Source organism: Rhinatrema bivittatum, chromosome 4 (assembly GCF_901001135.1).
Source record: "Rhinatrema bivittatum chromosome 4, aRhiBiv1.1, whole genome shotgun sequence".
In the NCBI taxonomy this organism is placed as follows: domain Eukaryota; kingdom Metazoa; phylum Chordata; class Amphibia; order Gymnophiona; family Rhinatrematidae; genus Rhinatrema; species Rhinatrema bivittatum.
The window spans coordinates 292,824,096-292,840,603 of NC_042618.1; the positions used below are offsets into that span (position 1 = coordinate 292,824,096).

The window sequence follows — 16,508 nt, forward strand, 5'->3', positions numbered from 1 at the left end:
TGATCTGTGACCTTATCCTGTTTTGTTTTTTTTAACATTGATTGACACATTTTTGTTGATGACATTTAACTTCAACTCTGCATCAAAGTAGGATCAGATCAGACCTCATCCATTGTAAATCTTTATCACTGACTTACTGCAATAACCCTATGGTCCACAACCAGAAACTCAAACTCAACTCCTCCAAATCAGAACTCCTCTGGCTAAGCCAAAAAGGACATCCTTTATTATTCCTGCATTCTCTATCAGGTACTCCTCTACTATCAAAAGATTCAGTGCAAATTCTGGGACTTCAGCTCAACCATAATCTTACAATGGAAACACACATCTCAAAAATGGTAAAGGCCTGCTTTATGCAGCTGCACCAGATTCATAAAATTTGTAACTTTTTCTATAAACATGACCTGGCCACATCAGCCAAATTGACTATCAGAATTCTCTATTTCATGGCATCTCACAACACAATCTAAAGTGCCTCCAACTTCTTCAAAGTACAGTTGCAAGAATTTGGATTAGAACCAAAGCATCTGACTACATGAAGCCTATCTTACTCCAATTATACTAGGTCCTAGTACAAAATAGGATCCAATTCATAGTTCTCTGCTTTGGACTCAATATGGCCCAGAATACCTCTCACAGCTCCTGCCCTCCTATCCACAAAAAACCTCCACTCCTTCCAAATGCTTCTTCTATCCTCTCCCTCTATGGCTTCTGCAGATTGACCTGAACCAGATTTTGTGCATTTAGTTGCTTCACTGCTAAGCTATGGAAAAAGATACGACTATGCTTATGCCAGGACACGTATTACCTCACTTTCAGGAAAAGAGTCAAGGCCTGGTTGAATTAGCTCTTTAGAAGAAGAGCTAATTCCATCTTCTAAATTCCTTCTTTAAACCTGTGACAAACTATGACAAAGTCAACAAAGAAAATCATCTTTATCCCATAACTACCAGACCTGGATCATGAGACCATATCATGAGCCACTGATGGATTTTCTTACTTATTGACTCTCCTCCATTTCACTAGACTTCTTCCCTCCCAATACATCTACACTGTAGCTTCTTTTTTTCCCAGTCTTCCTAGTTTATCTAATATTCATAGCAATACTATTCTTTCTACTACCCTAAATGACCATTCTATCCCCCTTATATCTCTTACCTTATATGATCCTCTTTCATGTTTTCCTGTGTTGATTAGGGTTACCAACTGACTATATTTTCAGGTCAGCTTGATCCATTCCTGGTTTTAACCTACTGCCTGCATGAACTTGTTGTCCAGGTATCTCTTTTGTTTTCCTGAGAAAAGTAAGATCATCAGACCGATCATCAGACATCATCAGACAGAGAGGTAACACCGGGAATGGATCAACCTGTCCTGAAAATCTGGAACCAGTTGGCAACCTTAAAGTTGATTGTAACCTGTTACATGATTGTAATAGGTTTTTAACTTTAAATCTGATTTTAGTCACTTTGAGACTAGTTTGGAAAGGGTGGAATATCAAATGATTATAAAATAAATGTTGCTTGATATTGTTGGAAGTCTCATATTTTCTGTTAGAGGTTCCTTAGTATAGATGTAAATAAATCTGGGCCTGGTTTTGAAATAAGACACTCCCATTCTGCAGCTGTGGCAAATCTTTTTTGGTGCTCTGGCTATGGGAGGTTTGTCTGGTAAAACCTCACAAGTTCTGATTTTTCGTTTTTCTGTGTCTTGTGTCCCCACAGTGCTATTACTATTCAGTGCGAGTCTTTGCAGGTCAGGAACTCTCCTCTGTGTGGATTGGCTGGGTAACTCCAGACTATCACTTCTACAGTGAGAACTTTGATTTAAGCAAGAACTGCACTGTGACTGTCACCCTGGGAGATGAGAGAGGGCGTGTGCATGAGAGGTAGGTCTATCTGCTTTCAGAGTGCTCCAAGAATTGAATCATCTATGATAATTCACAATGCTAACAGCACTCCCAGACCAACATCTGTGTCACCAGGGCTTTTCTTCTGGTGTTATAGAAACATAGAAATGACGGCAGAAGAAGACCAAACGGTCCATCCAGTCTGCCCAGCAAGTTTTGCACTTTTTTTTTTCTCTTACTTATGTTACTCTTGGCTCTTAGTAACTTTTGGTTCTATTTCCCTTCCACCCCCACCATTAATGAGAGAGCAATGTTGGAACTGCATCTAAGTGAAATATCTAGCCCAATTAGTTAGGGTAGCAACCGCTGCAATAAGCAAGCCATACCCACACCCACCTGCCCACCCAGATTAAATAATTCAGTCCTTGTTGGTTGTTGTCTGTATATAGATCCACCTTTCTTCATTCCCCCTGCCATTGAAGCAGAGAGCTATGCTGGAAATGCTTGAAGTATTGGTCTTTCTCCCCTGCCGTTGAAGCAGAGAGCTATACTGGATATGCATTGAAAGTGAAGTATCAGGCTTATTTGGTTTGGGGTAGTAGCCACCGTAACAAGCAAGCTACTCCCCGCTTTTTTGTGAATGCAAATCCTTTTTTCCACATTTCCTTTTGCCGTTGAAGCTTAGAGCAATGTTGGAATCACATTAACCGTGTGTATGTTTATTGAATAAGGGTATTATCTCCAGGTAGTAGGGATGTGAATCGTTTTTCAATGATTAAAATTATCGTCCGATAATGTTAATATCGTCTTAAATCGTTATAGAACACGATACAATAGAAATTCTAACGACTTATCGTTAAAAATCGTTAAATCGTGTTAGTGCGCACTAACTCGATTTAGTGCGCACTAACTGAAAATGATACAAATAAACACTTTCCAGGTCACTGAAGGTCAGTTAGGAATGAATATGTGTTCCTATTGGCTGGCTGCCCTCTTATCTATTGATGTTACCAAGGTTACCACTGAGGTGATGGTTGGGGGGATGGGAAATGGAACTGGAAACTAACGAACACCAACAGAAAATGAAACAAAGTGTTCACACTTCCCAGGTCAGTAAAGGTCACTTAGGAATGAATATGTATGTATGTAATTGTATTCCTATTGGCTGGCTGTGCTCTTATCCATTGATGTTACCAAGGCTAACACTGAGGTAATGGTTGGGGGGATGTGAAATGGAAACAGTTGGAAGCTTGACAAAAAAAGTAATGTAATGATCAGCACTCACGTGACTAGAACTTGTTTGTTTATTATTTTTGTTAGCAGGCATCTGAAATGCTAGTGCATGTTGAATTTGCCAATCACTGTGCATTTTAGAAAGGAGGTCCTGGCTGGAACTGTACACAGTTCAAATATATGTAATTGATTGTTGGTAAGTGTATTTTTTAAGTAGCCACACTGGCACAAGTATGTTTACTTTTCCTCCTACTTAACTCACTAGCTCAGCTTTGTAAGAAGGGCTTCTCTGCTTGTGTGTTGTTTTTGTTTGGTGTGAGGAGAGCAGAAACATCAGATCTTTATTCAATCTACTACAGTCATCTCTTACAGTGCCCTATCCCTATTAATACCAGGAGTGTTGTGATCTTCCTGTACACAGTGCCCTAACCCTGATACCAGTCTGAGACAGCTCCCTCCCTGCATTACTAGTGAGAGGCTGGCTTCACAGACAGGGGGGAGCTGCCTGACCCTCACTCCTGACTTCCCCCATGTCCCAGCTAGTGAATGGTGTGTGGGTGGGGGGGGGGAGGATGGTGAAGTCTGAGACAGCTCCCTCCCTGCATTACTAGTGAGAGGCTGGCTTCACAGACAGGGGGGAGCTGCCTGACCCTCACTCCTGACTTCCCCCATGTCCCAGCTAGTGAATGGTGTGTGGGTGAGGGGGGGGGGGGGAGGAGGATGGTGAAGTCTGAGACAGCTCCCTCCCTGCATTACTAGTGAGAGGCTGGCTTCACAGACAGGGGGGAGCTGCCTGACCCTCACTCCTGACTTCCCCCATGTCCCAGCTAGTGAATGGTGTGTGGGTGAGGGGGGGGGGGGGGGGGGAGGAGGATGGTGAAGTTTGAGACAGCTCCCTCCCTGCATTACTAGTGAGAGGCTGGCTTCACAGACAGGGGGGAGCTGCCTGACCCTCACTCCTGACTTCCCCCATGTCCCAGCTAGTGAATGGTGTGTGGGTGAGGGGGGGGGGGGGGAGGAGGATGGTGAAGTCTGAGACAGCTCCCTCCCTGCATTACTAGTGAGAGGCTGGCTTCACAGACAGGGGGGAGCTGCCTGACCCTCACTCCTGACTTCCCCCTTGTCCCAGCTAGTGAATGGTGTGTGGGTGAGGGGGGGGGGAGGATGGTGAAGTCTGAGACAGCTCCCTCCCTGCATTACTAGTGAGAGGCTGGCTTCACAGACAGGGGGGAGCTGCCTGACCCTCACTCCTGACTTCCCCCATGTCCCAGCTAGTGAATGGTGTGTGGGTGAGGGGGGGGGGGGAGGAGGATGGTGAAGTCTGAGACAGCTCCCTCCCTGCATTACTAGTGAGAGGCTGGCTTCACAGACAGGGGGGAGCTGCCTGACCCTCACTCCTGACTTCCCCCATGTCCCAGCTAGTGAATGGTGTGTGGGTGAGGGGGGGGGGGGAGGATGGTGAAGTCTGAGACAGCTCCCTCCCTGCATTACTAGTGAGAGGCTGGCTTCACAGACAGGGGGGAGCTGCCTGACCCTCACTCAAGCAGAGAAGCCCTTCTTACAAAGCTGAGCTAGTGAGTTAAGTAGGAGGAAAAGTAAACATAATTGTGCCAGTGTGGCTACTTAAAAATTACACTTACCAACAATCAATTACATATATTTGAACTGTGTACAGTTCCAGCCAGGACCACCTTTCTAAAATGCACATTGATTGGCAAATTCAACATGCACGTGTCTGCTAACAAAAATAATAAACAAAGAAGTTCTAGTCACGTGAGTGCTGATCATCACATGTCAAGCTTCCAACTGTTTCCATTTCACATCCCCCCAACCATTACCTCAGTGGTAACCTTGGTAACATCAATAGATAAGAGCACAGCCAGCCAATAGGAATACATATTCATTCCTAAGTGACCTTTACTGACCTGGGAAGTGTGAACACTTTGTTTCATTTTCTGTTGGTGTTCATGAGTTTCCAGTTCCATTTCCCATCCCCCCAACCATCACCTCAGTGGTAACCTTGGTAACATCAATAGATAAGAGGGCTGCCAGCCAATAGGAACACATATTCATTCCTAACTGACCTTCAGTGACCTGGAAAGTGTCTATTTGTATCATTTTGAGTTAGTGCGCACTAACTCGAGTTAGTGCGCACTAACGGGGAGTTAGTGCGCACTCTACCAGGTAGTAGCCGTCTCTACCAGGTAGTAGCCGTCATTCCCGTGTGCCACCCACTCTTCATTCACGTCCTCTAGACTTTATGGATCCACAGTGTTTATCCCACACCCCTTTGAAGTTCTTCACAGTTTTGGTCTTCACCACTTCCTCCGGAAGGGCATTCCAGGCATCCACCACCCTCTCCGTGAAAAAATACTTCCTGACATTGGTTCTGAGTCTTCCTCCCTGGAGCATCAAATCATGACCCCTGGTTCTGCTGATTTTTTTCCGACAGAAAAGGTTTGTCGTTGTCTTTGGATCATTAAAAGCTTTCAAGTATCTGAAAGTCTGTATCATATCACCTCTGCTCCTCCTTTCCTCCAGGGTGTACATATTTAGATTCTTCAATCTCTCCTCATAAGTCATTCGATGAAGACCATCCACTTTTTTGGTCGCCCTTCTCTGGACCGCCTCCATCTTGTCTCTGTCTCTTTGGAGATACGGTCTCCAAAACTGAACACAGTACTCCAGGTGAGGCCTCACCAAGGACATGTACAAGGGGATAATCACTTCCCTTTTCTTACTCGATATTCCTCTCTCTATGCAGCCCAGCATTCTTCTGGCTTTAGTTATCGCCTTGTCACATTGTTTCGCTGACTTCAGATCATTAGACACTATCACCCCAAGGTCTCTCTCCTGCTCCGTGCACATCAGCCTTTCTCCCCCCATCGAATACAGTTCATTCGGATTTCCACTCCCCATATGCATGATTTTGCACTTCTTGGCATTGAATCTCAGCTGCTATATCTTCGACCACTCTTCCAGCTTCCTTAAATCCCATCTCATTCTCTCCACTCCTTCCAGCATGTCCACTCTGTTGCAGATCTTCTATTCCGTCCGCAATGTCACTCACAAAGATATTGAACAGGACCGGTCCCAACACCGATCCTTGCGGTACACTGCTTAAAACCGCTCTCTCTTCAGAGAGAGTTCCATTTACCATCACACATTGTCTTCTGTCCGTCAACCAGTTTGCAATCCAGGCCACCACCTCAGCACTCACTCCTAAGCTTCTCATTTTATTCACCAGTTTCCTGTGCGGGACTGTATCAAAAGCTTTGCTGAAATCCAAGTAGATGACATTGAGTGCTCTTCCTTGATCCAATTCCTTGGTTACCCAGTTAAAAAAGATTTGTCTGACACGATCTTCCCCTGGTGAATCCATGCTGCCTCTGATCCAGCAATTCTCCCGACTGTAGATAGTTCACTATTCTCTCTTTCAACAGCAACTCCATTACTTTTCCCACCACCGAGGTGAGGCAAACTGGTCTGTAATTACCAGCCTCTTCTCTGTTTCCACTCTTGTGAAGCGAGATCACCACCGCTCTTCTCCAGTCACTCGGCACCACTCCCATTTCTAGGGATCTATTGAACAGGTCACACAGTGGACCCGCCAGCACATCTCTGAGCTCTCTCAGTATCCTGGGATGAACCTCATCAGGCCCCATGGCTTTGTCCACTTTCAGTTTCCTCAGCTCTTTCCATACATTCTCTACTGTAAATGGAGTTACATCTACTCCATTCCCCTCTAGTTTGTTAACTAGCAATGGTCCTTCTCCAGGGTCTTCTTTAGTGAACACAGAACTGAAGTATTTTTTTAATATTTCTGCCATTTCTTCGTCTCTCTCCACACATTGATCTTTTTCACCTTTCAATTTCACGATAGCACTTTGAACTTTTCTCCTTTCACTGATGTATCTGAACAATGTTTTGTCACCTCTCTTAATCTCTTTGTCAATCCTTTCTTTCGCTTGACCTTTTGCTGTCTTGATTACTTTCTTTGTCTCCTTCAGTTCTACCAGATATTCTTCTTTGTGCTCCTCCCTTTGTAGTTCTTGAACGCTGTTCTTTTAGCCTTTATTTTGTCAGCCACCTCCTTGGAGAACCAGATAGGTTTCATTTTTCTTTTGCTTTTCTTTACTTTTCTAACATATAGATTAGTTGCCTTGGTAATTGCTCCTTTTAGTTTGGTCCACTGTTGTTCCACATCTCTCTTGTTCTCCCAACTTACTAGTTCTTCCTCCAGGTACGTCCCCATTTCATCAAAGTCTGTGTTTTTGAACTGCAAAACTCGGATTTGTGTGCTTCTTTTCTGTATCCTTTTTGTGATATTAAACCATACCATTTGATGATCTCTGGTGCTGAGGTGGGCGCCCACCTGCACATCAGAGACATTATCTCCATTAGTGAGCACTAAATTGAGTATAGCTCCCTCTCTTGTGGGTTCCATTATCATTTGTTTGAACAGAGCTCCTTGCAGAACATCCACTATTTCTCTACTATTGTTAGATTCTGCAAATGGGATTCTCCAGTCTACATCCGGCAAATTAAAGTCTTCAACAATCACCACTTCTCCCTTCTTTCCCATCTTTTGGATGTCTTCAAACAGATCTCTGTCAAGCTCTTCCTTTTGGTTTGGAGGCCTGTAAACCACTCCAATAAAAATGGATGTCTCATATTTTTTTTAGGTTGGCCCATATTGCTTCTTCGTTGCCCCATCTTCCTTGCAGCTCAGATGCTTGGATATTGTTTCTGATATAAAGAGCCACTCCTCCCCCTTTCCTATCCTCTCTGACCTTCCTTAACAAGTTATAGCCCGTTATTGCCGTATCCCAATCGTGAGATTCCGTGAACCATGTCTTCGTGACAGCAACAATGTCCATCATTAGGTCTTGCAGATCTGGGATTTTATTGTCCAAACTACGAGCATTTGTGCTCATAGCTTTCCAGCTTTCCTCATTCAGGTTACTGGTGTTCTTGGGCTCCTTTTGTGACTTTACTTGAGTTTTGCTATCCACTATTCCCTTTCCCTTTGCATTTGTGCAAGGGGAAAGATTAGTGCCTTTGATTACAGATTCATCCAGCACAATGAGCTTTTTCCTTTGGTTACTGATCAGGAATTCCTGTATGCATTGGGTTTCTTCTTTCTTTTCAGATAAAACTTCAATCTTTTTCTCAAGAGCTTCTTCAGTATTTAATACAGAAAAGGCTTTTTGTACTTGTTGCACTTGATACAGTGTGTGTCTCTGCATCAGAGGTTCAATTCTACCAGAGCCCTCTGTAATCTTGTTGTTTATTGAGTTCCTTAATACCCTGTGTGAAAGGGGAGGGGGGGGGTAGACTTGTGGGTTGCACAGCTATCAAGAATGGGTGCCTGTGGGTCACAGGTCTTATCCTGCCTGAGTCCACTGTAAATCTCTTTATCCTTGACTTTTGGTTTTTCTGTGGTAATGGGGAATTAATTCCCGAATATTGTAAAGAGGATGAGCCTTTCTTCATTGAAGCCAATTGAGCTTTAACTACAGCCAGCTCCTTTTTCAAGGAAGCGAGCTGTGAACAAATGGGGCAAGCCCTAAGTTTCCAGATGATTTCCCTCTGAATAAAGGCTCCACAATAGTTACATTGGATAGTCCTCATTTTGGTAATTTGATGGTTAACACCTAAGGAAATACCAATTTACTATTTATCCTGTTGTCAATTATGCATTTAGGTAGACTATATCAGAAAAGCAAACCTAGGGGTGGGTGGACAGAGGAGTAGGGTGGGAGGGATTTAAACAGTTAACCCTTGGTCATGGATGTTCTCAGGACTCTGTATCTGCAATTGAGTTTAATAAGACCCTCCCCCTGATTGGCATACTAAGTTTAACTAAGTTAAACCTTTACTTAGCTGGACACAAGAATATTTAGTGCTTCCTGGCTCCATACTGTGCACTAGCCACAATGGCTCTCCTGCTTCTCAAAGTTTACCTCCCCCAAGCAACCACACCCAATCTAGACAGAAAAGGTCACTTCTAGAAGTTTGTTTGTCCTTTTTTGTAAATTTTTTTTACACAGCTCTTTATTCCCCAATATTAATATTTAAACAAATTATTAGTGCCAGCTAACTCCAAATGAGAAATAGATTTTATCAGATTAAAAGCCGGAGGGGTTTTTTTTTTGTTTGTTTGACATCTTAACTCTATAGCAGAGCAACCAAACAGCAAATTAAATTACTAGAATAATATCTGACTATAATGAAATGAAACACAGACAGGAATTATACACAGAAGCCTTCTACAATATTTATAAGTAATAAGCAGGAATACTTAGCCACAATGAGCCAATAGTAAGTACCAGCACCTGTTTTGCTGCTTGCATGTCCCACTAACAGTAGCAAACTTGTAAGTCACTGGGAGAAGAAACCAAAAGTGCAGCAGCAAACAGCTGCATGTGCTCTGCAGCTACCCATTCTGAACTGGGGCCAGGTGATCACAGCAACACCCTCCTGGGGCTGAATGAAAGGCTCTGTCTGGAACAGAAGCCAGGGGGTGGCCAATTGCAACTGCTTTTCTCCCCTGTCTGTGTGCCAGAGGAAAGTCTCCATGAGGAAGTCAGGGGGCTGGCTGATTACAACAACTGCTTCACCTTCCCCTCCCCCTCCCCACCGGATGAAAGGGTCTACAAGGAACAGGAAGCCAGAGACCAGCCAGTTGCACAGACCTGCCAAGTATCCTGCATTTGGCAGAAGTTTCTTGCTTCAGGAGTCCATCCCCCACTTTCTTGCCCAACACGAGACTGGAGTTGGGACTGAGGCAAGTAGAAGCAGTTCCAAGTATGTGACTTTATGTTGCATCGCAGACCACAAAAGAGAAGTGTTAGAAATCTATTGCTCAGTTTCTTCCCTGCAGGCACAGTCAGCAAAGAGCAGCTTCAGATCTTGTGAGATCAGCAGCAGGTGTGCTAGTCTGTGAGATTTGAAGTTGCTTATTATGGTGCCAGCATTTATTTTTATTTTTAAACATTTATAGCCCACTTATGATAATCAAGTTCTGTTAGGAGGGTTACAATAAATATTATTGAAGAAACCGAGTGTAGGTCTGATAGGGTGTGCTTTTCTAGGGGAGTGGGAGAGCAAAGAAGGGAGAAAATGCTGAGGGTAGCAAGTGACAGAGGGAATAGATGCTGGGAAGGGGATGGGGGACAATGGGAATAGCTGATGTTGGAGATGGAAGATGATAAGAATCAGGGACCAGATGGTGGAGAAGGAGAGGCAAGAAGAAAATGGGTCAGAAAAGGGGGGGGGGAGGCTGAGGGAAGAGGGATAATGACAGGGGGTGGATGCTAGGGAAAGGGGGCCATGAGAAGGGCAGATTCTCGGCAGAGGATGGATGCTGTGTGGAAGGGAGAAGAGGTGGGAAGATGGATGCTAGGGAAGAGAGAAATGTAGTGGTGGAGGCAAGAGGTAAGAATGGGAAATGAGACCTATGGGTGAGGGATGATATGAAAGGAATGGAAGAGCAGGAGAGAGAAAAATGAATTGAAGAGCAACATGGGGCTGATGGTGAGAACGAGGAAGCTGGGTAAGAAAGGGGCAGATGCTAGGATGAAGAGTTAGAGGGCAAATGGATAAGGGAGGGGGAGAAATGGAGGGTTGGAGGAGGCAAGAAATGTGGAAGGATTGAAAAGGAGAAATTATAGGGATGAGGAAGAGGAATGGGAGAAGGGGATAGGTTGGTCAATAGAAATAGAAGCAATCAAGAAGTCCAAAGGGAACAGGACTCTGTTTAAAAAAAAAAATCTTCCAGTCAGAGAATGGGAAACGGGGTGGGCCTGATAGAGACACAGCACAACTCTTCCCTGCCAAATGCTGGCCCCACCTCCCTTTTTCAAGCTCTGAAGCCCTTCAGTGAAGAGGATAAGCAGCTTCAGCCAGTAAGCCTGTTACACCAGCCCAGTTCCTTTTGTAGTTTTAAAACTAGGATCACTGAGGTTTCCACGGGAATTTAGGCCCATGAAAGTGGGAGACTCCTACTGAATGCTGGAGACTTGACAGCTCTGCAAAGGTGGTGAGGGTGAACATTCCTCTTGCTCTTTCCAAAATGATCTGCTACAATATTTATTGAAAGCATACATATAATCCACAGTTCTAACTTAGTTCAATGTGGAGAACAGAAATAAAATCAAACATATATAAAACATTTATAACAGTTGATTCACAAAAGCCTCATTAAAATGCAGAGCTTTCAATTGTTTTCAAAAGATTTTGAGATCCTTCCTGCACATATTTCTGCTGGCAAGCCATTCCACAAAGTTGGAGCAACACAAGCAAATGCTCTAATTCTTGTACCACTAAGCTTGTAATTTTGAAAAGAATGTTACAGACAGCAAATTATCATTGAGAGACCTCAACAAGCATACGGGAACATATTTAACAATAGAGGATGCCAGTGAACACAGATTTCCAGTATTTAGTAACAAACATAATAACTAGGATTTTAAACTGAGCCCTCCACCTCACAAGGATCCTGTGGAGATAATACAACTGGGGGATGGAAGAGGGTATAAACTGGAGTGACAGAGGCTGAGATAGCAGTTATGCTAGAAGGGAGGAGGTTGCCTGGAGGGGGTTGTATGACTAAAGTATGAAAGAGGGGATTAGGTAGATATCAGTGAGGAAGAGAGTGGATTGATTAATGGAGAGGTATTGCACACCATGATTTATTTTGGGTTGCCCTCTTGGCCTGACATTGCATTCATTGCCTACATGTTTGGAGAGGCCTATTTTAGATTGTCATAAAGGGAAACAATCCCTTTGTGCCACAGGCACAGGTATTATTTATAGAGTGAAAAAATCAAGTATGCTTCCCCATTACTAAAAGCACTTCACAGGGAGCCAAGTAGCTAACATTAAGAGCCCCTTTCTACTACAGCATATCTTACAACAGAAAAAAGGTATCATCTAGAGGTGTTGGTAGGAGCTCCATTCCTCTGAAGCTGTTTGCTTTTGCAAATTTGACAAATATCTTCAAGGTCCTAAATCCTGCCAGTATCAAGGACAAAAAAGTGATCTTTCTTACCTCACAGAGATGATGGCCTACTTGGAATACTACTAGTTTCTCATGTATAGATTGCCAAAATTCTTATTTTATCCCTGCTCATACAGACTAGGGATGTGAATCGTTTTTTGACGATTTAAAATATCGTCCGATATATTTTAAATCGTCAAAAATCGTTAGGGCCACGATACAATACCAATTCCCCCGATTTATCGTTAAAAAATCGTAAATCGGGGGAAGGGGGAGGGCAGGAAAACCGGCACACTAAAACCCCCTAAAACCCACCCCCGACCCTTTAAATTAAATCCCCCACCCTCCCGAACCCCCCCCCCCCCAAATGCTTTAAATTACCTGGGGATCCAGCGGTGGTCCAGAACGGCGGCGGTCCGGAACGGCCCCCTCAATTGAATCCTTTTGTCTTCAGCCGGCGCCATTTTGCAAAATGGCCGCCGCAAAATGGCGGCGGCCATAGACAAAAATGATTCGATGCAGGAGGTCGTTCCGGACCCCCGCTGGACTTTTGGCAAGTCTTGTGGGGGTCAGGAGGCCCCCCCAAGCTGGCCAAAAGTTTCTGGGAGTCCAGCGGGGTTCAGGAAGCGATTTCTTGCCGCGAATCATTTTCCGTACGGAAAATGGCGCCGGCAGGAGATCCAGCGGCGGTCCGGAACCCCCGCTGAACGACCTCCTGCAGTCGATCTCCTGCCGGCGCCATTTTCCGTACGGAAAATGGCGCCGGCAGGGGGATCCAGCGGCGGTCCGGAACCCCCGCTGAACGACCTCCTGCAGTCGATCTCCTGCCGGCGCCATTTTCCGTACGGAAAACGATTCGCGGCAAGAAATCGCTTCCTGAACCCCTCTGGACTCCCAGAAACTTTTGGCCAGCTTGGGGGGGCCTCCTGACCCCCACAAGACTTGCCAAAAGTCCAGCGGGGGTCCGGAACGACCTCCTGCGTCGAATCGTTTTTGTCTATGGCCGCCGCCATTTTGCGGTGGCCATTTTGCAAAATGGCGCCGGCTGAAGACAAAAGGATTCAATTGAGGGGGCCGTTCCGGACCGCCGCCGTTTTGGACCACCGCTGGATCCCCAGGTAATTTAAAGCATTTGGGGGGGGGGGGGGTTCGGGAGGGTGGGGGATTTAATTTAAAGGGTCGGGGGTGGGTTTTAGGGGGTTGGCTCACGATTTTAACGATTTTTCACGATATTTTTAAAACCCAAACGGCAACAATACGATTCCCTCCCCCTCCCAGCCGAAATCGATCGTTAAGACGATCGAGGACACGATTCACATCTCTAATACAGACTATCCTCACTTGTAGTGCACAGCTTTCCTCTACAAGGCTCCATGATTCTATCTGTGAATTTTTCATCAACCTGGCCACACTTATGGCACAGAAAGAAAGACCCACTTTTTCAATGGACATCTGTCTGCAAAATGACTAGTTTGGCTGGATGTTACTTTACATATAGGAATATGTTCTATTTAAGGCTCTCAGACAATAGCTTCCAGCTGTGAGAAATCAGGGACTCCTTGGTAGGGAAGTGAATCGTTTTTTGACGATTTAAAACAATCATCAGATATATTTTAAATCGTCAAAAATCGTTAAGAGTTGCGATACAATAGAAATTCCCCCGATTTATCGTGAAAAATCATAAATCGGGGGAGGGCGGGGAAAACCGGCACACCAAAAAAACCCCTAAACCCACCCCGACCCTATAAAACGAATCCCTTACCTTCCCCCACCTCCCAAATCCCCCCAAAGCTTTTTACGAGTACCTGGTGGTCCAGTGGGGGCGCGGGGACTGATCTCCCGCTCTCGGTCCATCGGCGCCATTTTGGCTGCCACTCAAAAATGGCGCCGATGGCCCGATAAAATAAAAACCCACCCGACCCTTTAAAAACGACCCCTTAGCTTCCCCCACCCTCCCGATCCCCCCAAAACATTTTAAAATTACCTGGTGGTCTAGTGGTGGTCCCAGGAGCGATCTCCCATTCTCGGGCTGTCGGCTGCCACTCATAAAGATGGTGCCGATGGCCCTTTCCCCTTACCATATGACAGGGTATCCGTGCCATTGGCCGGCCCCTGTCACATGGTAGGAGCACTGGCTGGCTGGCACCATCTTTAAAGATGGCCGCCACCATCTTTAAAGATGGCCGCCGCCATCGTAAAGATGGACCACCAGGTACTCGTAAAAAGCTTTGGGGGGGTTCGGGAGGGTGGGGGATGGTAAGGGGTTAATTTTAAAGGGTCAGGCCTCACTAAAAAAAAAAATAACGATGTGAATCGGAACCAATTCCGATTCACATCACCCACATCACCCACGATCAGATTTTTCCCCCCTCTAGCCGAACTCGATCGTTAAGACGATCGGGCACACGATTCACATCTCTACTCCTTGGTGCTTTCATGACTTTGCCCCCTCACCTACCTCCACTACTAGTAAACCGTATGCAACTTCACACTAAACTGATTCAAACCAGTCATCCTAGCTTTTCTATCACCTAAAGCTGGTTCAGAACTGTTATTTTTATCTGCTGTTACCCATTCAGACATAAATTAATGGACAAAGGGTTGGTATGATAGAAGAAGTGATAGAATCCCATTAGAAATTCTTAGTCTGATATATTGAAAGACACAGGATATATACATTACTATGAGATAGATAGTGGCAAATATAAGTTTCTGTTCCATATGGAAAGAAATACTAGTTTTCAGGTAAAAAGCCCAAGCCTAAAATATAAATCATCCAGGCTCTGATGATGTGGCATTTATCCACACATACTAGAACTATGCACAATAAGAGGCAAGTACATACATCTATTTCAATGGACAATATTTATTAACAATATCACAAAGAAATTATAGTTACCAAACTAACAATAATACATAATGGGATAGATTTTAAAAGGAATACGTGCACATCCATGTGCACATGGTTCCCGGTGTGTGTACATAGCCGTATTGATTTTATAACATGCGCACGCTGGCGCACGCATGTTATAAAATCTGATGGCCACACGCACATGCACGCGTGGATTTTAAAATCCGCGTGTGCATGTGCAGGCGGTGGTGCATGGAGGGTGGGGGGGGGGGAATTTTCGATTAATACCCCCGGCGACACAATTGGGCCTCCTCCAGTTACCTGTCAGTCCACTCCAATTAAGGAGCAGACTGGGAAGGAACTTCCCTACTCCCATAGCTAAACTCCCTCCCTATTCCCCTCTCCACCCTACCCCCTAAGTCCTTCCTATGAAATTACTTTTTTTTGTTTTATTACTTTCTGCTTCTCTGGAGCAGAAATTATCTGCATGTGCCAGCCGGTTGCTGGCGCGTGCTTCCCGTGGACAGCGTAGAATGGCACTGTCCCGGCCTGCCCCCTGCCCCGCCCCTTCAGAGAGGCCTGGCATTTGTGCACTTACTGGGGTTTATGCACGTGGCTGTGCCCGTTTTAAAATGTGCACAGCGTGCGCAAGACCTGGCCATGTACATAAACCCAGGTTTTTACACATGCAGGCCTTTTAAAATTTGGTCTAATGTGTATACATCATTTAAATATCATATTTTTTAGTCATATTTATTCATACATATCTTTCATAATCGACATTCAATAAACTACTCCCATAAAAACCACCATAAAAGAACCATACCCATTCACACAAATGGTTGTTTGAAGTTTGTTTGGGAAGGTGAAAGGCTTGGTTTTGAATATGTCAATGGTATTGTATGGGCTTGTTGTCAAGTGAAATTTTATGTTGAAGCATGTATAAGATATATAGCAACTTGTTTTGAGTTATTCCTTTGGAAAGTGATCCTAAATTAAGTTAGGTTTTTTGGGGGTTTTTTGGGTGACTGTTGATCAACAGATCAAGTATGCTGTGAGTGAGTTTTGGGATCAGATATAAATACTTGTTCTCCTGAAGAAACCTTGGTTTCAGATGAAACTTGGGCCCTTGTCAAGATTGGTGGGATTTGTGATGTCATCGTTCAAATTAAAAGTTGGAAGTTGTTGGGATATTCTATGACACTATTCTGAATTGGGAGTTGTAAGCCCTAAAGATGCCTTAATTGGGTTCTAAAACTTTGAAGATCCAAATATATGAAAATGTCTCAAAAATACTGCAGAAATAATTTCTTGTTAGGGTAGATTTAGGTTTTATGTGATATGTGGATTAATGCATATGTAATTGGTGAATGTAGAAGTACTTTGTGTGTTTATGTTGGTGGGTGTACTTTTTATTATGGTGGTTTTTATGGGTTGTGAATTTATTGAATGTTGATTACGAAAAATATATATGAATAAATATGACTAAAAAAATGGTATTTAAATGATGTATACACATCATTGGTAGATTTTAAAAGCATTGCTCGTGCAAAAATGGCCACATACATTTG

General features: G+C 44.3%; 1 protein-coding gene across 1 annotated transcript in view; it reads left to right on the top strand.

Moving 5' to 3' along the window:
• Window positions 1–16,508, top strand: part of RYR3 (ryanodine receptor 3) — a 1,291,138-nt gene that overhangs the window by 421,250 nt on the left and 853,380 nt on the right. Inside the window, 1 exon segment of the mRNA XM_029600192.1 lies at window positions 1,725–1,888. Within this exon segment, the coding sequence (XP_029456052.1) occupies window positions 1,725–1,888 (164 nt within the window).